Below are 25950 nucleotides of genomic sequence, written 5' to 3' on the forward strand. Positions count from 1 at the left end.
CTTGAGAATTGTCATATTATTGTAAGAGTAGCACCACAAGTCTAGGTAGGCAACTTGAGCCAGTATTTACAAAACTTACAAAAGAGCAGTGGAATAGCAAAAGACAGAAAGCCGTGCTAGTCTATATACTATCAAAACAAAAAAGCAGTCCAGTAGCACTTTTAAAGACTAACAAAATAATTTATTAGGTGATGAGCTTTTGTGGGACAGACCCACTTCTTCAGATCATAGCCATACCAGAACAGATTCAATATTTAAGGCACAGAGAACCAAAAATAGTAATCAAGGTTGACAAATTAGAAAAATTATTAATGTCTGGGTTATTTGGGGGTTATTGTAATATATTATAAAGTATATTGATTATAATGACTGGCTTATTTTGGTTTATTATAATGTCTGGGTTATTTTTGAGACTCTGCTCAAATATCTCAATATTTATGCAGAGTCTCAAAAATAACCCAGACATTATAATCAAACCAGCTGACGAAGGGGGTGCTGTTGTCATCACGAATAAGTCAAAGTATGAACAGGGGGCAGCCAGACATCTGTCCAACGCCAAATTTTACAGAACACTCTCCTCTGATCCCACTTCGGAATTCCAAAAGAAATTACAACTATTACTTAAGGAACTCCTTGCTGCTACTCGGGACCTCATTCACTTAGACACACCATCTGAGCCCCAGCCTGGATTATTCTATTTACTTTCCAAAATCCACAAACCTGGAAACCCCAGATGCCCTATCATTTCAGGTATCGGCATTCTTACCACCAGACTATCCAGTAATGTGGACTCCCTCCTCAAACCCTATGGCACCAACACTCTCAGCTATTTCCGAGATGCCGCTGACTTTCTGAGGAAATTACAAAACATCAGAAAAGTTCCTGACAACACCATCCTTGCCACTATGGATGTAGAGGCTCTGTACACTAATATTCCACACGAAGAGGGATTACAACGATCAGGAATACCATCCCTGATGTCACCACAGCCAATCTGGTGTCTGACCTCTGTAACTTTCTCACCCATAATTATTTCTGATTTGGGAACAATTTATACCTACAGATTAGTGGAACTGCTGTGGTCACGTGCATAGCCCCACAATATGCTAAGTTATTTGTGGCTGACCTGGAACAAGGATTCCTCAGCTCTTGCCCCCCATTACCGCTTCTTTACTTACGATGCATTGATGACATCTTTATGATTTGGACCCATGGTATAGAGACTCTAGAAGAATTCCGCAGAGACTTTAACAATCTGCACCCCACCATCAGCTTATGCTTCGACTACTCCACATGATAGAGAGATTTCCTGGACACTATAGTACGAATCAAGGATGACCTGGTCAGTACCACACTCTACTGAAAACCCACTGCCTGCTATACTTCTAGCTTCCATCCTGCGCACACAACTAGATCCATTGTTTGCAGTCAAGCCCTTAGATACAGTCACATTTGCTCTGATCTTACTGACAGAGACCAAAAACTACAAGATCTCTACCAAATATTCATAAACCTGAGTTATCTACCAGGAGAAATAAAAATACAAATTGACAGGGCCGTACGAATACCCAGAGACCAGCTACTCCAAGATAGGCTGAAAAAAGCCGAGAACAGAACACCACTGGTGGTCACCTACAGCCCCCAACTCAAACCACTGCAACACATTATTAAAGACCTACAACCTATCCTTAATCAGGATACCACACTCCAGAAGGCCCTAGGTGACAGGCCTATTCTGTCCTACAGACAACCTCCCAACCTTATGAGGATTCTCACCAACAACCACAGACTATACCACAAGAATACCAAACCTGGAACTCTTCCTTGCAACAAACCCCGTTGCCAACTTTGTCCACATATCTATTCCGGAGATACCATGACTGGAGTTAACCAGGTTATTCACAGAATCACGGGCACATACTCATGTTCCTAAACTAACATCATATATGCCACCATGCGCCAACAATGCCCAGATGCTTTGTGTATTGGACAGACTTCAAACTCTCTTAGACAAAGAATTAATGGGCATAAAACAGACATAAAAAACCTCCTGATTCACAAACCTGTCAGACAGCACTTCAATGGAGTGGGCCATTCTGTTAATGACCTGAAAGTCTGTGCTTTACTGAAAAGGAACTTTAACAGCCATTTAGAAAGAGAGGCTGTTGAACTCTCTATTATATTCAAATTTGACTCATTAACATGTGGTTTGAACCAGGATGGCAATTATCTGGCTCATTATAAGGACTCTTTTACATACTTTGCTTTATCTGATTCTTGACTGCCCCTCTGCTCTCTGATTTGCTCACCTTGATGATAATTTTTATGATTTGTCAACCTTGATTACTATTTTTGGCTCTCTGTGCCTTAAATATTGAGTCTGTGCTGGTATGGCTATGGTCTGAAGAAGTTGGTCTTTCCTACAAAAGTTCATCACCTAATAAATTATTTTGTTAGTCTTTAAAGTGCTACTGGACTGCTTTTTTGTTTTAAAAGAGCAGTGGGTTTTTTTGTGCCAGTATTGAGTACCAGCACCTTGACAGCCCCAGCCATGAGATTGGCTGGTTTGTGTGTGTTGTGGGGTGGGGGTCGGGGGAGCAGCTAAGTACTGCTTTAGGTTTGTTTTTTATTTTCTAGCACTGCACGGAAGTTGGGTAATATTCACTTCAGAATGTCAAAGGCGCCTCTCGTGACCAGATAGCTGACTTCTAAATTTGGTATATCAAACTTTCCCCCTTAAAATGTGCAACCATTTTCTTGGTCTTACACATCTTGCACTTTTGCCTGCAGTATGAAGTGAAGATTCCACGTGCTGTTCAGGAACCATCAGGATCTTTAGAATATATTTATCTTGAATTCCTTTTAGCAGCTAGTGTGTGGATCAGATTTCTTTTTATGCAGTCTTTTTATGGTCTTATGCAACAGTGATATAGCCAATCACAAGCAGCCCACCACAGTGTGCTACAGTACTCAAGTTGGTGTCTTTGCCATCCAAACAAAAGAAACCCCACAAATGTGGGATGACATTCCTTAACAACATTACTTTTCTGAAGTTCTGCAGGAGAATGCAGATGACAGGTGATATTAAAGTGATACCATCAAATAGTTTAGTCTTAAAAATTTTAAGCATTTTTTAAATCCTTCTTGTATTGATGAAATCAGACTAGAACCCCTTTATACGTCTGCTCTGCTCCTCTGCCCTATCTTTGTTTTTCTTATTTAAACTCTGTTTAAATATCAGTACTGCATATCTGACCCCATACTTTTGTATTAAACATCTGATATGGCAATAGCCATCCTCCTCCCACCTCCACTGCAATGAATGGCAAAACTCCCATAGACCACAGAGCAGGATCAGGTCAAGTTTCTTCCTGTATCAAAAATCAATTTACATTAATGCAGAAAACAATATCTAATTTACATTGCTTTTGGTTTGCACCTGCAGAGCTGAACATCCAGTGAATTATCAGCTACCCCACCCAAATTCACAGGGAAAACCAGAGGAAAAGAGCATGGCTTAGGAATTAGACCTGGGTTCAATGCTGTGTTCCATCACATTTTTGTGATCTCAGGCAAGTCAGTTAAACTCTCTGCCTCAGTTTCATAAGATGGGGATAATGGTCCCTGTCAGCATTGTGAGGCTAATTACAGGTTGCACCTCTAAAAACGGAGGACAGGAGAGTTTCTTCATCTTCAAACATTAACAATAAACCCTTCCAACAGTCCGGTGAGAAACAAAAAGACAATTGTCTTCCCTATAGGCTTCCACTGGTGCAGGAAAGGTCTTTAGGATCCCCCTTTGGACACAGTTTAACAATGCTTGTTCTGGTTGGCACTGTTTTTAGGGCTTGTCTGCATGGGGAAATACGCTGGCAGAACTATTGCTATAGTTTTACTGGTACAGCTATAATGGGATCATTCTAACATTATATTTTTGCCAGCATTCCAGAGTATGAAGCTCTCATTGTTTAACAGTTGCACTTTTTCATGTGTTAGCTGGAAAACTAGCTCATCTCCCTGATCACATATTTTCTATTCGCCTCCAATCTTTATCTTCACTACAGGATTATCTCAGGTGAGTGGTAGCTAGCTCTGAACAGTGAGTTAGCCTAGCCCAGGTATTAGCAGCCACACAGTGAAGCCTTACCGGAATTACTGTGTTCTCACTAGTGCCATGTTAATCTCTGTCACTACAATTTGTGGGAGCATGTCCCATGGTTCTTCATCCCATAGCAAACTGAGCCAACTTTACCATTCTTAATGAACTGTGGGAGCATTTATCTGTTCTTTTGGGAACAGGGAAGGAGTTGTGGAGAAACATTTAAGAACCATCTGCACTTGAGTGGCTCGAATTGTATCCTCACTGAAAAGGGAAAGGTTATCATCCCAAGTGAAAATCTTATTTGGATTTTAGTGTATGGCCCCAGCCAAGCCATCCATCCTTGGTTTAAAGCACCACTAAACTTGGAGATGATTTTGTGTGTAGATGGAGGTCATCAGGGGCTACACTCATTTAAGAGCTTAAAATAACACTGCAGTTATCATATTTTAACTGAAAAAAGTTGCATGGTATCAACAGGACTGTTTTTAATGCCTGTTCTATGGGAAATCTATAGCAAACATTGTGGTCAATAAAATGCTATAAGGCTGTTATACACAGGGTTTAAAATATAATTCTTTTGTTTGCTGGGCAGTAGCTTCTAGGCAATAGCCTATAGCTTCTGCACAAAAAAATTATCAAAAAATTTCTGAAATAAAATTCTTGAGCTTCTTTCTTAAAAAAAAATGTGTGTTCTTGCATCAGAGTTAAGCATACAATGATCATATCACTCAAACACTTGCCTATTAAGTACTTATACATTTGATAATTAAAATGGACATTGCTAAGGGGTGAGCTGCTTAACAGTTAAATATTTTATTACTGCTTTTTAATCTCGGCTCAAATCTGTAGAAATATGGTATTGTTTTGTCAAATAGTAATTTCTATAGAAAATAAAATTGCATCAATTTACAGGGGAAATTCTTCTCTCCCCTCTTACATATACTTTGCTTTATTTTGATAGATGCAAAGTACATGTTTTGTATATTTTCTTCCAGTAAAAATGTTGTCATAATTTTGCATTGTATGTTTACAAGGGGACAAGGAAAGCCTTCCTGATTCAAAATGTTGGTGGGATCTCTATATTTTAAATTTGCTTCAGCTAGGTTTGTACATGTGATTCCAGAACACTGAGCTTCAACTCATCCCTTCATGCTGCATAATCAACTTTCCTCATTATAAATTTGTCTTCGTCAAAGGGTGACTTGTGCAGTCCTAACTGCATATCTGAGAACACAAAATATCCAGTTGTCATACTGCGTTCCAGAGATGGACCCAGTCCAAGTGCCACTAACAGTGATCAAAGCGTAAATCTGAACTTTGTGATGTGTGCCCCTCTGTATTGTAAGACTTGCATGGAGTATGAGAGCTTGTGAGAGTTTACCCTCCTCTGAAAATGAAAATATGCATGCTCCCAACTCTCAATGGCTTTTGTGACGGTAGTTTTCATTTCACACTACCTTGTTTTTGTTCAAATAAGTAAAAGAGCATCATTTCATGAATTATATTTTTAAACCAGGAAACATACAAAACTCCCCTATGCCTTTGACTGCAATTTGTATCACTAGGATAGTGTTCAGAGAAAAAAAAGTTCCCTATATATGAGTAAAAAAATAATTTGGGAACACTTTACAAAATAGTTTTTAGACTCTGCCATCAAATTAGAATTTAATTACAGTAATAATCTATTTACTTTTCTAGCTCTGTTGAATTTCTTAGGTAATTTGCTGCTTGTATTAGTCATTTCAGCTGCATTGAAAGCATTATTGCTTGTAAAGGTTCTTTTAGTTTTCAGAAAAATCAAAATAAAATAAAATAAAAATCAACCTCCACAGAAACACATCCCATGAAAATTATAGAGACCTGTTTTCTGGCCTGTAGTCTTCAGACTTTGTGAAGTAGTTTTAAATGTGATTTGCAGAATGTGGCAGTAGCCTTGCAAGACTGGAAAAGATTGGTACAGGCTTGGTAGGTTATAACTGATTCCCGGTACTATTTTAAAATACAAAGCTTCACTTGGGTCTTTGCCATTTGTTGTTTATAAGGAACGTGTACGGTATTTACTGAGAATCAAGTAGAAGCAGATGCAAGTCATTCTGTGCAATTTATAAGATACATTAACTGCTGAATTTGTTTGTTGTATATTCTGATTACTGTCAATCTAACAAACTATAACTGTTTTTTGGAATACAAAAGATTACTCTGTATAATCCAATACAGTAACTTAATTGAATTATTGAACTTTTTAGTTAGAAATGTCCTATCAGGTCATCTAGCCATTGCTTTTTATCTGCTATTGTAAATACGTTCAGATTTATAGTCTCCTATGGTACACAAAAGAATATTTTTCCAAGAGAAAATGTTTGATTTCTTTACCATTTTAGACTATGTATGCCATCTTCCACGTTACTACTACCTACTTTTTCTTTTCCTTCAGTCTCACCCTCTGTACTGATAGCTGAGTCATTTAACATACTTCATGAAAGACACGTGTTGGTTTGTTACAGCTATTCCCATATATGTGCACTTTGAAACTATGATTTGTTTAATGTAGGTAGATGATCTTTCAAATTAAAACATGAAAATACAGTATTATGTATCTAAAATTAGGGCTTAATTTATAGACTGTTGGTTCATTTAATACACCTGAAAGATTGTACCAGTATTACTCAGCATTTCAAACTCTTGAAAATCTCATTTTGGTTTTCATTTAGGTAACATCTTGGTACAGGAAAAACATCAGAGATTACCTACATAAGCAAAATCTAGGCTCTTCTTTAACAGAAAATGAAGAACTCCTTCATGAGTACAAGGAAATGGAATTCAAGGCTAAGGTAAGAAATATGAAAATACTAAAGGAAAAAAAACTAGCATAGATATGTGTGTACATATAAATAAACACATACACAGTGTATATGTACAGTCTATATGTGTGCTGTGTGAGTGAGGAATTTTTTTAATACAGTAAACTCTTTCATATCTGGCAACCTTGGGACTGGGATGTTGCCAGATATTAAAATATGCCAGTTCATGGAGAGCAGCTGGGGAGGCACAGGCAGGGCTCAGGAGAGGCACAGGCAGAGAAAGTGTCGGCAATTCTGGGGGCCAGGGACCCTGCAAGGGAGTGCGGGCAATTCTGGGGCTGGGGCCATGGGAGTGCCAGTAGCGCTGGGGCCGGGAAGTTGGCTGGAGCTGGGGGAATGCCAGCAGTACTGCGGGAGTGCCAAAGCCAGGAAGCCAGCTGGGGGTGGAGGAGCTTTGGCAGGTCCGGGGTGTGTGGGAACACTGGTAACTCCGGGGCCAGGGACCCCGATGAGGAAACTCTGGCAGTGACGTCCGGGAGTGACTTGCAGTCAGTTTTGCTCTCAGAACAAGTGGCATGTTTGTACTGGTTATCTGAGAATTCCAGTTGAAAGAATACTGGATACAAGAGAGTCTACTGTACAACTAGAATTATATATACATCGTTCTCGGTACTGTTTTTCTCATTCTAGCCTTTCCTATGTTAATGATAATATAAAGCTATGACAGAGTATTTGTACATTTTGTTTAACTGCCATCTTTCAAAATAGTGGCCAAATTCTCAGATGCCTCATTTAGAAAGAAAAGCGACTTTGCAAGGGCTGAAGAGGAGGGATGTAGTTAAATAATTTGGGAGAGGTTTCATAATGGTAAGAATAAGTAGCCAGTCACTCTTACTGTATTGCTTTATCCCTGAAATCGGTAGTTCTTGTAGGAGCAAACTGGATATCACACAGATTTGAATAAGAATTTTTAGCAGTATTTTTGAAATAACACGATGGGATAAGTTTGTTTCTCTGCTGCATTAATGATGAGTAAGGTTGAAGATTATGTTGATATGCAGTTACCTAATTTTGATGTTATCATTCTATTAAGTTCTGGTACAGTACACTGACAATCGTCAGTGTACCATTCTGGACTGGTTATGTTCCGAGAACTTGGCTCACAGGGCAGACATGCTTTGTGCTAAGGATCTTTTTCGCTTTCTTAACAAGTGATTGAGCTTACCAGACTGACCAGGATTCTGAATGGCTGGAGTTAGTAGTTCTTTAAGCTTTATGGTTAATAGACCATTATTTTGTTTCCATAATTTATAGTTAACTGCTTCAGTACTACAAAGTAAGTAGGGGGAAAATGCATTCCATATACCATCCCAAGTACCTTGGACATCCTATTTTGAAATCACAAGTTTTTGTTTAGAAAAGGCTGCAGTAATAAGCTGCCAAGAACCATTCTGCTCTAGGATGCACACTGCGGGGCATACCAACAGCGATAGGGTTAAGCAATAATGATTGAGTCACAGGGCATTTCCGAAGGAGTATGACCCACTGGGAGAAGCTGATGGTCTGAAGTACGAGCAAGGCTCACGAAATTCAGCTAGTCCATTAATCCCCAGGAAATTCACTGCACTGAAGTTGTTATTGCAATTTACTGTATCAGTTGAAGAAATACCATAACCCATGTTTTAAAGAAAATAATAGTGTGCTTCTTCAGTCTCTTCAGAAGCGGACACTGATCCAAGGCTGAGGCCTCAAGGAACTATTGCAATTAAATATTATTTATTACTTGTCTAAATAACTCTTCCTCCACATATTAGCTAATTGAATTGTTTGAATCATCTTACAATAGCCCATTTTTCTTATAATGTTGGTTTAGAGTGCTGATTAGCTTTAGAAGCTTTCTGTATGGAGCTATAGCTTAGTGCAGCTCACTTTTATCCTTCGGGAATTGTTAACAGCACATTCTGGCTTTTCAAAATCAGATTTATTGAGTAGACCTTGATGAAAATATATGCCGTGCTTCTCATGTCAAATGTGGACATAGAAGCCATCTTAGGCAGCACATGTAACTCTCTCACCTACTGGCTGTGGTTCATTGTCCCGTGTAGCGGCATCTAGACCACTTACAAAGAACGATTCTCCTATACAGCCTTAGCTGAGAGCTAGCCAACTTTTAGCCCAAACTGTAGAGGCTCCAGAGGTATGAGGTTTGACCCCACCTTTGGGCGGTTACATACGCAACAAACGTGTTGCAGAAAGATGAACTACAAGTCTATGTGTCTGTTACCTGTTCATTGTTCTAAGCCAGTGGTTCCCAACCTTTTCCAGATGGGGATTCATTTTGACAATTCAGGAAGACTTGGTAACCCCAGGCAATTCAAAAATGGGGGGCAGGTGGTGGCACTGTAACCAGCTAATTTTGCGCCTGAAGCAAGAGTATAAAATTATGCCCCCCTCATGTTTATATATTCAGAACAGTTATTTCATAGAAAAGGGAAATATACTAATAAAATAATGACTACATTTACTCTAGTTCATAAGTGTTCTGGTGGTAGAAAGACACTCATCCCTAAACTGCTCCTCCTGCCTTAAATCCCACAATCAGGGGCTAGGGGAGTCACACTCAGAGTCTGGAGGGGTTAGGGGAGTCACGTTCAGGGGCTAGGATAGTCATAGTCGGGCTGGAGGGGGCTAGAGGAGTCACTCAGAGGCTGCAGGGGTCTAGGAGAGTCACACTCAGGGGCTGGGAGACACTCAGGGGCTGAAGGGGGCTAAGGGTGTCGCATTCAGGGGCTAGGAGTCAGGCAGGAAGCAGGCTGGGGCATAGCATTCCAGATGGCAGCATCAGCCGCCTAGGTGTGGGGGGGGAACCCCAACCCCCCACAGCTGGAAACAGGCTGGAGCGCAGAGCCCTGGTACATCAGTGCCAGCCACAGGACCCTTCGCCAGTACGCGGGATAACCCCATCTCTGCAGTTGGAAGCCGGCTGGGGTGCAGAGCCCCAGCCAGCAGCACCAGCCAAGGGAAACCCAGTCAGGGCCAGAGGGAGGGACCCAGTCCCTCCATGTCTGGAAGCTGGCTGGGGCAGAGCCCTTGCTCACTGAGCCAGCTGTGGAAGCCATGACTGGGGCCGGGGGATGACCTCAATCCCCATGGCTGGAAACCAGCTGGGGCAGAACCCCGGCCATCATAGTCAGCCATAGGAATCCCAGCTGGGGACAGGCTCCCTGACCTCTTGCGGCTGGAAGCCAGCTGGGGCAGAGCCCCATCACTAGTACCAGCTGCAGGAACCCTGCCGGGGGGACCCCTCCTCATGCAGAAGCTGGAAGCCAGGAAGCTGATCTACTCTGCCCTCCAACCCACCCTCGGACCCAGGCCCCCACCTCACCTGAGCTGGGCACTGCTCGTCAGGTATGCTATTTTCTGCCCTGTAGCGGAAATGGTTCTCAATTTAACTGATTGGCTTAACTGCCTGAAATTCATAGACTACAGTCATTTACACACAATCAGCTAAATCTCTGATTCAGCAGAACTAAGTCTGTTAATCCAATTAAGAAGTTGAGAACCACTTCAGGAGCGTGAATGGCTTCTTAAGAGCCACCTGTGGAGCAGCTCAGTTGACAACCCTTTTCAAATGTAATCATGATCCATGTTTCGGTCCCAACCCATAGGCTGGGAAACCTTGTAAGCTGATGGTGATAAGAGCAGTGGGAAAGGTACCTTTAACAGTTTGCTGCATTTGATTCCCAGTTTGTGTATTCAAACAAATATTTCCGTAAAATGTGTTAGAATGATAGAGGCCTATAGTACATGCCATCACTAGTTACCCTAGTGTTTTGCCTCCATGGCAGCAGCACATTGAAACATAAGCTGATACCAGATTCAAGGTGCTTTCTTCGAAAGAAACCTTCGTGTTTTGTTTCAGAAAGAAGGGTTCTTTCAAAGTTTACTTTCGAAAGAGTCGCGTCTACACTGCTTTTCTTCATTCAAAAGAAGAATATGCAAATGAGGTGCCAAATATGTAAATCTCTATTATTTGCATTTTCCCTCATTTGCATTCCTCTTTCAAAAGAGAAATGCAAGTGTAGACACAGCCTATAAGTTTACAGTGTACAATACTACTGTTGTTGATAGAGTACCCTGCACTCATTTTTGTTTATTTCTTAATACCTAATCTTGTTTTTCTTTAGTGTTATGCACTGCTAGGTATACCTCTCTAATATACAGGATATTTGAATATCCAGCAACCTCCTAGTCCTGGGGCTGCTGGATATGAAAGAGTTTACTGTATAATATACAGAGAGATAGATGGATATCTTTTGACCTATTATTTAAATGTTCATGAAGACCTATGGCCTAAATCTTGAACTGAAGGACTTTGAATCTGCAATATTTTGCAGCTTTTAGGACAGTTTCCAAAATCTGATCCTCTCCCCTGATATTACTACATTTTAAATTTCTGCACCATATCTTCAATCCTGTTCTAATTATATTTGTTATTGGAGAAAACTTTCTTTGCACTAAACCACTTTTGGTTGTCATCACATTGTAGCAGCTCCAGCTGTCCATCAGATGATAATTTCTGGTATAGTTTACAACAATGCTGTGCTGGGTTAAATCATCATTTCAGTTCAGCCTTTCTTGCTTTTTTTGCCATTTGTTACACCCCCAGATTAAGGGTATTGCCTGATCAGGTACCCTTTATTCGTACTTTACAAATTTGAAAGATACATGCTTATAAAAGCGCGATATGAATATAGTACAAGGAGTTCACATCTCTGCTGTAAAACATGTCCTCCTTCCAAGAACTGAGCTCAAACCAAAATTATGTTATAAATTATAACCAAAATTATTCCTATATCAATCCCTTATCTTGTGGTTGAGCTATAGTTTGTTTTTAAAAAGTGTACCCAATCTTGATTTGAAAACTTCAAGCAGTGGAGAGTCCACCACATCTTTGAGTTGTTATAATGTTTTATTACACTACTCACCATTTTTGTGCTCTATTTCTAGTTTGAGTTTGCTCAGTTCCATCATTCTGCCCATTAGATCTTAATAATGACTTTGTCTGCTAGGTTGAGGAGCCCTCTACTGTCAAAAATCTCCTAGTACAGGTACTTATACATTTTGAGCAAGATCCTTTTTAAGCTGGTATTTGACATGATAGACAGACTTAGGAAACTCATTTGCTGACGTCAGCTTTCTCCCTACATGAAATAATTCTTTCAGCTCTTTTCTGGACTCATTCAATTTTTCAGCATCTTTTTTTAAGTGTGAATGCTGGAACTGGAGACAATATTCCATGAATGGCCTCACCAGTGACATAGACATAAATAATATCAATTAAGACCCTTCAGTGCAGAGTCACTGTTTCACAGGTGCAGTCCTCCATCTTTTACATGTGATCTGTATGCTTTGTTCCTAGAGGTATGAACATGCAGTTGGCTCTATTGAAACACATTATTCAGATGAGTCCAGCTTATGTAGGGATCCAGACTTGTCTCTAATTGACCTGTCATTATTTACCATTCTACTAACGTTTTGAATCACAGAATACTAGAAATGGAAGGAAACTGGAGAGGTCATCAGGACCGGTCCGCTGCACTTATGGCAGGAACAGGTTCCATATACGCCATCCCAGACAGATGCTTGTCTAGTCTGTCCTTAAAAATTTCCAATTATGTAGATTCCACAATATCCCTAGGCAATTTACTGATAGGAAGTTTTTCCTAATATCCAACTTAACCTCCCTTGATGCAAATCAAGCTAATTTGTTCTTTTCCTATAATCAGATTTTTTTTCTTCTCCCTCCTCCTTGCAGCAACCTTTCAGGTATGTGAAAGATGTTATCATGTCCCTCTCAGCCTTCTCTTTTCCAGACTAAACAAACCCAGGTCTTTCAATTTTATTTCCCAGATCTTTAAAAATTGTTGTTGCTGCTGCTGCTCTTCCCTGGACCTTCTCCAATTTGTCCACATCTTTCATAAAACGTGGCACCCAGAACTGGGCACAGTACTTCAGTTAGTGCCTAATCAGTGCAGAGTAGAGTGGAAGAATTACTTCTGCTGTCTTGCTTATGTCGTACCCAGAGGCACTGAGACCTCATCTGGGGTAAGTGAAGTGTCTGCTCCACAGCCTCAGCTGAGAGCCAGCTGGCCTTTAGCTCACGTGGTAGAGTGCAGGGCTTTAGACACTATCCTTGCAGGGTCTATCCCTGGGGCCAGCAACCCAGGTCTGTCAGTGTTACACTTACAACACTCCTGGTAATACATCCCAGAGTGATGTTTGCTTTTTCTTTCCCCCAACAGTGTCACACTGACTCATATTTAGCTTGTGGCTAACTATGACCCCTTGATCCCTTTCTGCAGTACTCCTTCCTAGACAGACATTTTCCTATTTACCTCAGACCATTTTTCCAGCTTGTCCAGATTATTTTGAATTATGAACCTATCCTCCAGCGGACTTTCAACTCCGCCCAACTTGATATCATCTGCAAACTTTATACGCGTACTCTGTGTGCCATTAGCTATTTGTTGATGAAGGTCTTAAACACAGCTGATCCCCAAACTCATCCCTGAAAAAGGTTTCTATCATTTGCAAACCTTATCACGCAATTATTTTGTGTTTTCTTCTGTAATGGGGTGAACAGACTCCGCACTGGAGTCTTAGCTGTGGAAGCCCCACCTGTGTGTCATGGCTGGGCATGCTCCCACTGCCATAGTATAAAAGTCAGTAGCTCACCTCACTGTGGGTTGACTACTGAGGAGGAAGGATGTGTCATGCAGCCTCTGCTGTTGCTCAGCTGGAACCTGAACCACAGGAGTCGGAGACTCTGTTGCCCATACAGGCACCCAGACCCCTTCGGAGATCCTAGAGAGAGCACAGCTGCACCCTGAGGAGCTCCCAGAGCCTGGAGAGACACCACCAGTGAGAGACCCACTAGGAAGTGACCGTGGAAAGGTGCATGAGTGATACCTTTCACCCGAGTGAGTCAGTGTGTTTCAATGACATTGCCCATTGACCCGGGGGTAGGCGGCTCTGCAACAGATAGGGCCCTGGGTTGGGCCCTCCCCACCTGTCCCAAGGTTCAGGCTATAGGTCCACACTGCCCTCCAATTAGGGGTTGAGATCTATCAACTCTGACCACTGAACCATGCTGCTCTGAGAGTAGGGGCTGAAACTTATTGACTCTGGCCTCGGAGCCATACTGCCCTGACACTAGAAACTAATATATGTTGACTCTGGTCAGTACCCCACATTCCTGAGATTAGGGACTGAAACCTATTGACTCTGGCCAGTGGACCATGTTGCTATGCAACTAATGGGTAACATACACTGACTCTGGCCATTAGGCAACAGCTCCCTGAGAATAGGGGCTTATATATAGAGAGAGTCAGGCCAGTGGGCCTCATTGCCCTGCAACGGGAGGCCAAGGTGTATTGACTTTGGTAGCTAGGCTGGCTGTTTTTGGTTGCAAGGCATCAACTGACACAGGGCTACAGCATCATCACCCCACTTTCAGAGGGTAGAGGTGAGTTGACTCCACCACAGCTTCTTGTAGTGGGGCCTCTCACGCTCCTGGGCCCCAGACCCTTGTCCTGTCCAGACACTCAGGAGAGGCCACTCCAGTTCCAGGCTTTTGCTGTTGTTATGTGTAAAGTCCCACCAACTTCTTTATATAGTTGATCACAGTAAGTTCTCTGCTTACCCAGCTATGGGGTGTAGATCCTTCCACACTCCGGCTCTTCCCCTTCCTCCTTCTGTCTCTCCCTTTCCTGTATGCCCAGCTGCCTTATATAACCCCTCTCTCCAGGGCTCACAGTTGCCACCACTCTTTGGGCAGGACTGTGATGACAGGGCCTGGCTCAGGCTCTCTGGCCAATAGTCTGTCACCTTCCAAATCACTGATTTAGATCAGGGGTCAGCAATTTTTTAAAGATGGAGTGCCGAAGTTTGACGTTTTGACCTTCACAGTCAGTGCTACTTTTTAAAGGCACTAATATTCCTACTTACAACAGCTTCATCAATACAGTAAGATGCAGAGCTTTACTGTTCAGGTGGTGGTTGGTAGCATTAGCTGGTCTTTTGTTAATCCGCAGGCAGCATGGCTTTGCACAAACTCCCAGCTGTCTGGGGGAGGAGGGGCAGGTTTGAGGTCGTGCCTTGTGTCTCAATGAAGATCTACTTGTATGCCACTCTTGGCACATGTCCTGGGAATTGCTGACCCCGACCTAGGTAATAAGTGGTGGAAAATTACAGTCACATTGAATGACCATTGATATATATCACCACTTTCAAGTGCGAAAACTGTCCAGCCCAATGCACTTTTGAGAGGATAGTGGTATCCCCGAAGAGCACTATTTTGCAACACAGCCTGCTGTAAGATGCTCCAACAGAGATTAGTTTGCTTTTTTTGACTAACAAAATTGAATCCTTCATTGTTGTAAATTCCAGCTGGGAGTGTGCATTTAGAAATAATGTAAAAAATGTGCTTACCCTACATCAGGTCTTTGCTGGGCACCTTTTCTTTTCAAGTTATCTGGTTTTCATTTTTCCACTGATACTGCTACATGCTCTCTTTTCCTAGTCTTTGACCAGTTTTGCTTGGACTGAACATTCATTATGTATCAAGACTGCTTTACCAGTGACACACAATGAAATTGTAAAACAGGCATAAAAAGTATTGCTTTGTAAATCAAACTCTCATTGTCTGGATGATTACGAGATGAACCAGAAAAGCTATAAAATGCTGTGTAAGACAAAGGCACTGATGCACATCATTGGATTTAAATTAAAAAGGTGCTATCTGAAGCTGAAAAGTCTCAAAGCAGAAGTTAAGCCTAAGTCTCCAAAGAGTGAGACAACTATATTAATGCTTCAAAAGTCTTCTGCTTTCTTTTGGTGATCGTTTTTTATATGTCTGTTTCTCTAATGTTCTCCCCAATTAAAAGACACCAGTTTTTTGAAGCATATAAATTGGAAGCAATCTCATTAGTAATATGAAAAATATAATACAGATTTTTTTCTGGAAACATTACTACAGATGGAATTACTTCCCTCTCCAGAACTCTCTTTAGTGTCCATCTTGTGTTCTACTTAAAAAATGTGAGTGTTCTGTATTAACTTCAAAATGTAGCTTCTATCACATCAAAATACCTCAGAAGTTGCTATATGACGTGTCATAAACAATGGGTCCTATCAGATAATATGAGGAAGGCGCAGGAAGATCCATTTGCATGTTTGAGAAACACTGCAAGGGGTATATTACATCAGACTCAGACAAGGGTACTTTCTGTAGCTTTCTAGTTAACTGGAGAATGTCTGAATAGGTCCTAAAGGGCACTGTTAAGTTAGTCTTAGTTACCTTCCTCGAAAAAAATCATAGTCTTTCATCGACTGAAATATGAGACAGGGAAGGCGGGTGTGGGGGAGGGGTATTTCCGCGGCTGTGGCTGCCCAGGGCTGCTGCCCTGGGGGACCTCCCCAGCTGCCCCATGCCTTGGGGTACTAGGAACAGAACAGCAGTCGTGCCAGTGTGCTCCCAGCTCCTCCAAGCTATAGGGAGCCAGGAGCTGGGCAGCAGCTGCATCAGTGCGCTCCCAGCTTCCCTGAGGCACAGAGAGCTGGGACCCAGGTGGCAGCTGCACTAATCTGTCTCCCAGCGACCCAAAGCCACGGGGAGCCAGAAGCCAGGCAGCAGCCCCACCAGTGCAGTGTCAGTTTCCCCAAGCAATGGGGAGCCAGGAACGGGGCGGCAGCTGTGCAATTAGCCCCTTTGTTCAAATAAATCAGGACTCCTTCCTGGGACCCAAAATATGGGTTTGTCCCACTCAGAATGGGATGGATAGTCACCCTAGCTATTCTACAAACTAATACGAAAGAAGTCTTCTCATGTTCTTAGGGCTGTCTCATCTCCACACAGGTTTTTTTCCCCAATTTGTCTTTGTTAAGGGTTCATTATTGGTTTTGGGGAGATTAGCTATCTTTCTGATGCTGTGTTGCATGTATGGGTCAGAAGACTGGAGGAAAGGACAATTTGGGTGGTTTAAGTGGGTAATTGTTTGAAGGAGCTTGCTTAGGAAGATATTGATTTGTGATAATGATTTGTGACCACAAACTTATACTGTCAGTAAAAATTTCAGTGTTTGTGAGGAAATAATGTTCAGTTTTCTCTGATTTTTGGTATTGTTGGAGGAAAAAAATGAGTTGTCTAATAACATATCACTTCTGTTATTAAAAAGTACCAAGAGGACCTTTATTATCCATATAGAACAAATGGGGTGAATATGATTGAGCACTCACCTGTGAGACATTCATGACCCAATAGAAAGCCTCCTGGAAAGAGGAAGGGCTGAACTGAACTAGCATGAGCTGAATATTTAAACTGTGTCTACACTTGAGTGATCTGTCGACAGAAGTTAGTGTTAGAAGATATCTTCTGACAATTTCTATTGACAGATTGTGACCACACACGAAAGTGGATCGCTCTGTCAACCTTGTTATCCCCACCCTTGCTCTGGCTTATTTATACCTGGCCCTGCAGATTTCCAAGACCAGCATCTGATGAAGTGAGTCTGTGCTCACGAAAGCTCATGCTCAAAACTTTTCTGTTAGTCTATAAGGTGCCACAGGACCCTTTGTTTCTGTCAACAGTGTGTCTGGACTGTCCGGCCACTTTCTGGATAGAACAACCAACCGGAAACACACCAGACAGGGCTAACTGGTTATCCAGGATGCAGCACCTCCCTCCCGCCACCAAGCATCCACACAGCTTTTCTGTCAACAGATTCTGTAGAGAAAGGTGTTCTGCCTTGTGTGGAAGAGGCAGAAATCTGTTGACAAAAGCATTATGTTCTGTCGATTTACTGTTGACAGAACACATTTTTAGTACGGATGCTCCCCAAGTTTTGTAGCCAAAACCTTCTAGTGTAGACACAGTTTTAGTGTGTGCATTCCAGCTGGTCAAGTTAATGTACCATCTGTACCATCTCCAGTGAGACTTAGGGTCAAAAATCTTTTTAAAATTCATTACCTCACCCAGAAAAATAAATCACAACTGGTCTTTTAACCTGCTGACCATAATTTTATCCTAGCTCTGTTAACAAATTGTTACAGAGCAGCTCCAGATCCATCACAGACTATATTAGTGCAGCTTTTGATGTGATACAGTACTTTCACATCACTAATGAAATCTGAGCATGAAACTTTTCTGAGTGGGTGTACATAAGAATATCAGTGCTGCTATCTGACTTGCTCCTGTAACCTGGCAGTTGCAGTTTATTTAGGTTGGTTCCTAAAATTTAATTACAGATGCAAAGATACAGGAAGAAAGTTTATAAGTATAAACTTTAAAAAAACACTCACTGATTTGAAAAGTTGGCCCTTTTTTATACTGCAGGTACTGTAGTAAGATCTATTTCTTCCCATAGCCTGAAAAATATATATTTAACTAGTTTGAACTTCAGACCTGTAATGTCATAAACCTATGTCGCATTCATTTTTTGCAAAGATTTCTCATTTTCATGTCAGATTGTTCCAGGAGGCAAGTTCGCTTGAGGTTTTACACAGTGTGCTTTTTTGGGAAAAAGGGAGCTGATGCCCAGCCAACTCCCTGGCCCTCTCCCCCTCACCAATCCAATGGCAGGGGCTGCTGAGGTACGCACCAAAAAAGCACTAGTTTTACATGTCATGAGGTTTTAGTGTTGTAAGAAGCCATTGTTTGAGACAGACCAGCTCATTTGCCCCCACCACTTGTCTTAGCTATATCCACACTATAGTTTATGGCAAAAATTGTTGTTCAGGGGTGTAAGTAAACCACCGCTTTGAGCAACATAAATTACTTAACATGAGCGTTTGTGGGTACAGCACTATGTTGATGGGAGAGCTTCTCTTAGTGACATAGCTTCTGCGATTCACAGATGTGGCTTTATTAGGCTGATAGAAAAGCTTTCTCTGGTCGACGTAGAGCATCTTTGCCAGACACGCTGCAGTGGTACACGGTCTGAGCAATAACAGGGAATTTTATGCTGTCTTTCAGCTGATGCAGGAGGAGTATCTACTTATTTCAGACAATAAATCCACAGCATTTTATGAAGAAAAAGTTTGAGACGATCATTTTAAAAATAACAAAATTTCACTTCCTAGTCTAACAGTTCTAATCCTCTCAGAAGAACAAAATCAATCAAGCAATTCAGAAGGAGCTCAATTTCCTTGCCAAATGGGAGAGTGAAAGCTACCGTTTAAAAGGCTACTACTGTGAGAGGAAAAATGAGAATAATGGCATGACCTGTGGAGACACACTGAGCACCGGTATATACAGTGCCATGTGTCTTTAATGGGTCAGAGTATTCACATGTCTCTGTCAAACTGGAAAGTCAAGATAATGGCAGGCTGTGTGTTCTTTCTGGTGGAGACAAGTAGCAGAAATATTTCATTGCCAAGTGATAGCCTGTTACAGAGTTAACACTTAGAAGGCAGAAAAACAGAAAGAACTGACAAGGATTTTCTCCACTGAGCTTTCAAGCCTTTGATAGTCCTTTCTCTATAAAAAAGAAAATTAAGAACTGCATACTAAAAATGGTATATAAATGCTTTGGAAACAGATTGAATATTTAGTAGAGATCTGTAATGCTGCCTGTAGGTGACTCAAGACTATGAATACCAACTGTAGGGCAGACTGTTGGGAACTAGGGTCCAAACCCCAAATTAGTTGTGAGATATATACTTAGATCTCACTAAACCAAATTTCAAATGTAAACATCTCAGATGTTAAAACAACCTTAGCATGAACTCACACACAGTCCCCTTGGGTACTCAGATCTCTGTTCCCCACATGGCTGAGCGTCCCTTTGTGGTAGATGATCCCTTACACCAAGAATCACAACAGTCTTCAGGTTACGACAACTTCCACAAGATCAGTCACTTAACCCAGGTCATCGTCGTCATCATCATCATCAACTATCGTGGGCTCAGCACATGTAGTAGTATAATGCCTCTCTCACTATTTCCTTCCACCTTTCCCTGTCCCGTGCGGAGTGGCTTAGTTTCTGTAGACTAGCTCTGCACCAATCTACTATATCATCTTCCCGTTGTCTGTGGGGTCTTCCTCTCCTATTCGAACTGTCCATTATCAACCCAGGTCAGCTACCTTAAATCTCACAGCAAAGACAATGTTTACCTTAAACTTCACAGCAAGGCAGTGTTTGTAGCTAGTGCGTCCTCTATTTTTACCTACCCATGAGTGGAATAAATTCTGTTATGTACACCAAGGAATGTGTGGATGTGCACCATCAGTAGAGAGACAGACTGCCCACTGTGTGCGACTGTGTGCATTCTGCTAAGCAGCTGGAGGACACCTGAATCTCTACTGAGCCAGCTGCCCAGGTTCTCAGCCTCCAGGGAATACTGCTTGTTGTCAATCCTATAATAAACTGTTAAATATACAAAAGGAAACCAGAGAGTTGTTTACAAGCTTAAAGCAGGTAAAACACAGAAAAACAAATTCATCACTCTCTTAAGCTTCAAAAGGTAACAGATGCTTCTTGAGTGAGTTTCATATGTCCTTTAGGGCTAACATGAGCTAAGCTGCTGGGCATCGCTTGCTTACAGCTAGAAAAATGTCACCCACCAGAGTCCAAGACCCACAGAGATAACTAGTTTTCTTATTGTTTTATTTCCTCTGCTGTCATGTGCTCTGAGCTGCAAGCTCCACTGATAGTTGCATCACTCATCTTCATGGGGAGGAAAATAGAACAAAAATAATTTGTCCTCTTCTTCAGTGTTCTTAAGGAAATTTCAATTGCAAAGTTCCATAAGAGTTTGCCTGCTATCCACAGCCCTTTTCTTCTAGGATAGGTATTACACCTTCTGCTGAAGATCCTTCCTTAATTTAAAATAATGTCTCTCTTCTTTCTGGTGATTTACACCGTCACAGAGGCTCACAGTATAACTGCAGAAATATTATCTTACAATATGACTTACAGCTATTATAGGTGAGATTATTGCATGCAGTAACTCACAAGCATTTAACACAGCATAAGCACTAAACACCTTTTTTATCGTTCTAAAACATTTTAACAATACTACCACAAAGGTGAGCCTCACTGATTCCAATGGTGTATTTGGCAGTGTTCAGCTAAGGCATGGGGACCTTGGCATGAGTTGGCACCTGGTCATTATGAGACCATACAGAATATCAAATGAATCTAGCTATAATTACTGACTTTCGAAAGTGTCTAGGGATGTAATAGCCATGGAGTTCTTTTACAACTTTTAATAATTTCAATAAACTGGCATTTTTAGTTTGCTTGAAAGGTTAAAGCAAAAACTAAGAGACATATTTCATGTGATTCTTCAAACAAATCAACCTTTACCTGAAAATCATATACAAGATGAATATTGGGCCTTTCAGTAAGGCAAATTTCTGAATGTGGCAGCCTGCTACAGTGCAGTCATTTCACAGTAAGTGGAGTCATTTCCTTATAATCAGTGGCTCTCCAGCTGGAGTTATCACTGTCTCATCATATGCACTGAAACAATTTAGAACATTCATTCCACCTCTCTGTAAATAGAATTTTTCATAGTTGAGTTAATTATGAGCGGAGTCCATGCTAGTGCATTAGGAAAATGTTAACTGTTCTTGTAAAGTAGTATTTTATTTTAATTTTAAGGCCTAGGTCTTCCATTATAAAATGAGCACATTTATCTGCTACTGTGCTAATGCCACTTTGGCAGACCCCATTAACAGACCCTAACTTCGCAGGAATGTATTTCATAGTTGTTTTCTAAATTAATTCACACTATCTATTCCAATAGCTGTATGTTGAAATGTAAGTTAAAGCATGTATACGATCTCATCATAAAATGCAGTATCTACCTGCAAATCCAAGGACAGTTGTTAGGAGCTGATGGAATTTACTGTCTCGTAGGAGTGGTCCTATAGAGCCAGTTCTGACGCATTTATTCGTACAAGTAAATGCATTAGTGTGTGCATAGCGTGCATAAGGTGCTGTCTTTACATAGATTGTGCTCTCTATTTTTATACAACAAAAACAATTACTTTAAATTAAAAGAGGAAATGTAAAGAACACACTAGAACGTAGTCAATCTTGAAATCCCTAATTTTGCCAAGCAGAAGTTAAAGAAACAAAAATGTGGTTTTATTCAAGACAAGTGTTACTTTAGAGCCGTGGTTCCCAAACTTTTCGGCATCATGCACCTTTTTGATTTCTAAGAAATCCTCATGCCCCCGCACTACTTCTTTACCATCATCCAACCCCCCATTTCACTAGAAATTCAATTTGTGCCTCTACACATCAAAAGGCAAAGAAAAAAAATTGTATTTTGTGGTATGAAACTTGAAATTTTAAAAACTCCAATCTTTTTTCACCCGAGATCACTTTTTAAATGTCAGTGCAACCACCAAGACCCCACCCCTTTCTTCAGGCCCCACTCTGTGTTCCCTTCCTCTCCATCTTCTTTTGTCCCCAGCCCTTAGTGGGTTGAGGCAGGAGGTGCGGGCTCTGGGGTGGGAATGAGGGATTTGGGTGTGGGAAGGGGTGAAAGGTGCAAGCTTTGGGAGGGAATTTGGGTACAGGAAGAGGTGGAGAAGGGGCTGCTGGCTCAGGGAGAAGCCTCCAGGCTGGAGAGTGTTGCAGTCAGGTGGAGTGTTGAGGGGCTGAGCAAACCACAGGCTTGTGGATGTGAGGGTGCAGGAGTTCAGGTTGGGGTGTATGAGGGGCTCAGGGCAGGGGACTTGGAAGTATGATGGGCTCAGGACACAGACGTGCAGTGTGTAGATTGTGCAGTAGTGTTGTGGCAGAAGACTAGGGATGTGAGAGGCTCAGGATGGGGGGTTCCAGTGTATGGTAGGCTCAGGATTGAGGTGTGTGTGCAGATGCAGGGGTGTTATGATGCTCTGGTCAGATGGCGGCTTGGCCCTGATTGGGGGCTTGTTGGTCAGGCTTCATTTTTAAATAAAACATGTCCAGTGCAAATGTTTTAGTGTTGTCTTTATTTATGGGAGAGGCAGGAAACCTGTTTAGGGTTGGGGTTCACTGATCTACAGAAAAATAAGTCAGGGACCACAAAAGTGAGATCCCCTGAGGTGCCAAAAAACAAAAACAAGACAAAAACCCACCACATACAAATCCTCCAAGCCCTGTGGCCCCAGCTGAGACACCTCCCTCCCTATGGGGGGAGAGTAGGTAGACTGAGGTTCAAGGCCTCAGGCCAGGTTAATTCTTCTAGGGTCCCAGGGTTAGTAGAATTTGTGGGTCCATCTACACTCTGAGGTGGAGCCAAAAATGAGGGATCCAGTGTGTGGGATGGGGTGGGGTGCAGAATTAGGGTGGAAAATAAGGTACAGGAACAAGCTGGGGATAGGTGTCTGGCCAGGAGGTAGGAGGCAGAAGAAGGGTACTGGTGATACCCTGGGCAGGGGGCTGGTGGGGTCCTGTGCAGGGTACTTGTGGGGGTCTGAGCAGAAGGGCAGAGTATTTGTGGGGATCTGGGCAGGGGGACAGGGATCTGCCATACTTGTGGGGGTCTGAACAGAGTACTCGTGATGGTCTGGGCAAGGGAAGGGGACAGCTCAGCTGGTACCTGGGGGTGCCGCAGCTGCGTGCCAGATCTGGGGTCTCAGGAAGTATGTGTGTTGCCTCACGCCCCTCCCTGGAATTTCTTCATGCCCCTCAGTCTGGGAACCTATGCTTCAGAGAATACATTTCAGTGTTCTCTTAACTGATGAAATGTACGTTTTAAAGGTTATTACTTCTTGGACAGAGGTGATTTGGGGCTTTTTTAAGCAAGTAACAATTTTGCAATACAATTTTATAACAATGACAATTAAATTGAATGGGTTGTTGACTTTTGTCCCTAGATATTAATCCCCCCGCCACTATTTTTTTTTCTGGAGTCCTGAAAAGGTCTAATTCCAGGGTCCAAAGATCTGCACCATTCATGTGGTGCTGCAAACTCCCTTTTATCTGGTGTTCATTATACCGCAACTCTCAATTAACTGGCTCCAGCCCCTGCCGGCTCCACCCCTAGCCTGGGGCTGGAGCTGCCAGCTCTCAGCCCCTGGGCTGCTGGAATTCCTCTGAGCCAGCAGAACAGCTTTTCCTGGCCTGGCTGCCAGTGGAGTTCCCCCCAGGCTGCCAGCAGAGCCCAGCACCCAGACACAACCCCACATGCTAGAACAGCCCCGGGCCACTGGTAGAGCCCCACAAACCTGCAAAGTTCTCCCAGACCCAGAGCTGCCAGAATCCTACCTTAAGCCTCCACCCCGGCCAGTTCCCAGCTGCGGAGCTGGCAGGGTCCCCTGCTTCCATACTGGGGATCCCGCTGCTGCCTTCCTGTTGAGAAGCATTTTTTAATATCCAACAACCTCCTGGTCCTGATCCTGGTTGCCAGATATGAAAGAGTTTACTGTATTCCTCAGTGTAACTGGGAAGGGTTGGATGAATGTGCAATTTTAGGCAATTCACTGATGGCATGCGCAAATGAAAAAAGGACACAAATAAAGAGAAATCAGCCATATTTTCTAGGTATCAAATGGTAGAGTTTAGAAATAATGAGATCAGTTTGGGCCATGGATGCTTGTTTGTGGTCCTTTTGTAGGACAGAACTGGGCCCTAACAAACAAGGACCAGAAACTGCTCTGAGAATTCTTGTACAGATGGGAGAGTCAGTCCTTTGGTCACATGATTGCTCATGGCTCATGCTGGGAGAGAAAGAGGGTCAAGTTTGCAGCACTAAGGGAACCTGGGGAGAAGGTGCATGTATGTTTCAGCCAGGCAGGAATCAGATTTTCTGTTAAGTAGGACATGCTTCCCTGAGTCTGAAATTTTGTCCATCCCACAACACAATAAAAACAAACGTATCCAGGCATCCTGCAAAATGCAATTTGGGGGAAGAAATTCATTTGCAATTGATCAAAACATTTAATTCTAATTTTGGAAACAAAAAATAAAAATGTTCCATTTTGAAATGTCTGAACAGAAGGCTTTGATGCTATGAAATGCTGGGCAGAAGAACTTTTGTTCAAAATGAAATGTCAAAAATTGACATGTTTTTGTCAAACATTTTGCTATAAGCAAACTTGTACTTTCCAACAGCAAGCTGTTCTGCTGGGAAATTTTCAGCCAGTTCTATTGTACATGCATTCTTCCCCATTTCAGAAAACGGTAGCAATTCTGCTGTAAACTCAGTACAACCATAGATAGTATGAATTTTTCTGTGGGTCCATTCCAGGCTATAAAGAGATGTTCTATGACTAGGTGAGCTTGGTCCCAGATTGTATGCAGAGATGCAAGGTTGTTGTGCATGTCTTCCACAGATTTCAGGAGCTCCACAAGTAGTTGGGGCTGAGCTTTTTCATTCTTCCATAGATAAAGGGGAGACAACACTCACACTTGCAGAGTTTGTTTCAGATACTGCATATTTTTTTTCCAAATTCTGTCCCCCACACAGTTTTTTTTAAAGTAGATGTGATAGCTGGACTTTGCTTATATAAAAACATGGGAATTGACATAGTGGATCAAGCAAGTCCAGTTCTGTCACTAGGGCTATTTCTGTAGCTTCAGAGGAAGGTGCAAGAAACCCTAAAGTAGGTAGAAATGGGATAACCTATCCAAAGGGAAGTTTCCTCATAATCCCCTCAGCTGGAGGCTGGTTAAACATCAGAATGCATATCCCTTCCAAATGTATTGTTTAAATCTCTTGTACCCATACAAGTGTCATCACCTTTTTTGAATCCTGCTAACCTCTTGGTCTCAATACTATCTTGTGGCATTGAGAACTACAAGCTCATTGTCCAGGGAAAATATTCCATATATTGTTGAATGTCAGTCACCTTATTCTTCTTTTATGAGCACATGTAAATAGGAGCAGCCAATTTGCCTCATCTCTATCATTGGTTCTTTTATGCATACTTACTGCGTCCCTTGAGTAACTCATGTTACTATTGGTTGTGTTAATTTCTTTTGTAAATGAAACTTTCCCAATCTTTTCATTCTGTCTTCATCTGGATTTTTCACATATTGTATAATG

At 42.0% G+C, this 25950-nt stretch overlaps 1 protein-coding gene across 1 annotated transcript in view; it reads left to right on the forward strand.

Annotated features, from left to right (window-relative positions):
* Positions 1-25950, forward strand: part of CCDC141 (coiled-coil domain containing 141) — a 211086-nt gene that overhangs the window by 61416 nt on the left and 123720 nt on the right. Inside the window, 1 exon segment of the mRNA XM_075001976.1 lies at positions 6814-6933. Coding sequence (XP_074858077.1) covers positions 6814-6933 — 120 coding nt within the window.

The sequence above is a fragment of the Carettochelys insculpta genome, chromosome 8, assembly GCF_033958435.1.
Source record: "Carettochelys insculpta isolate YL-2023 chromosome 8, ASM3395843v1, whole genome shotgun sequence".
NCBI classification, from domain to species: domain Eukaryota; kingdom Metazoa; phylum Chordata; order Testudines; family Carettochelyidae; genus Carettochelys; species Carettochelys insculpta.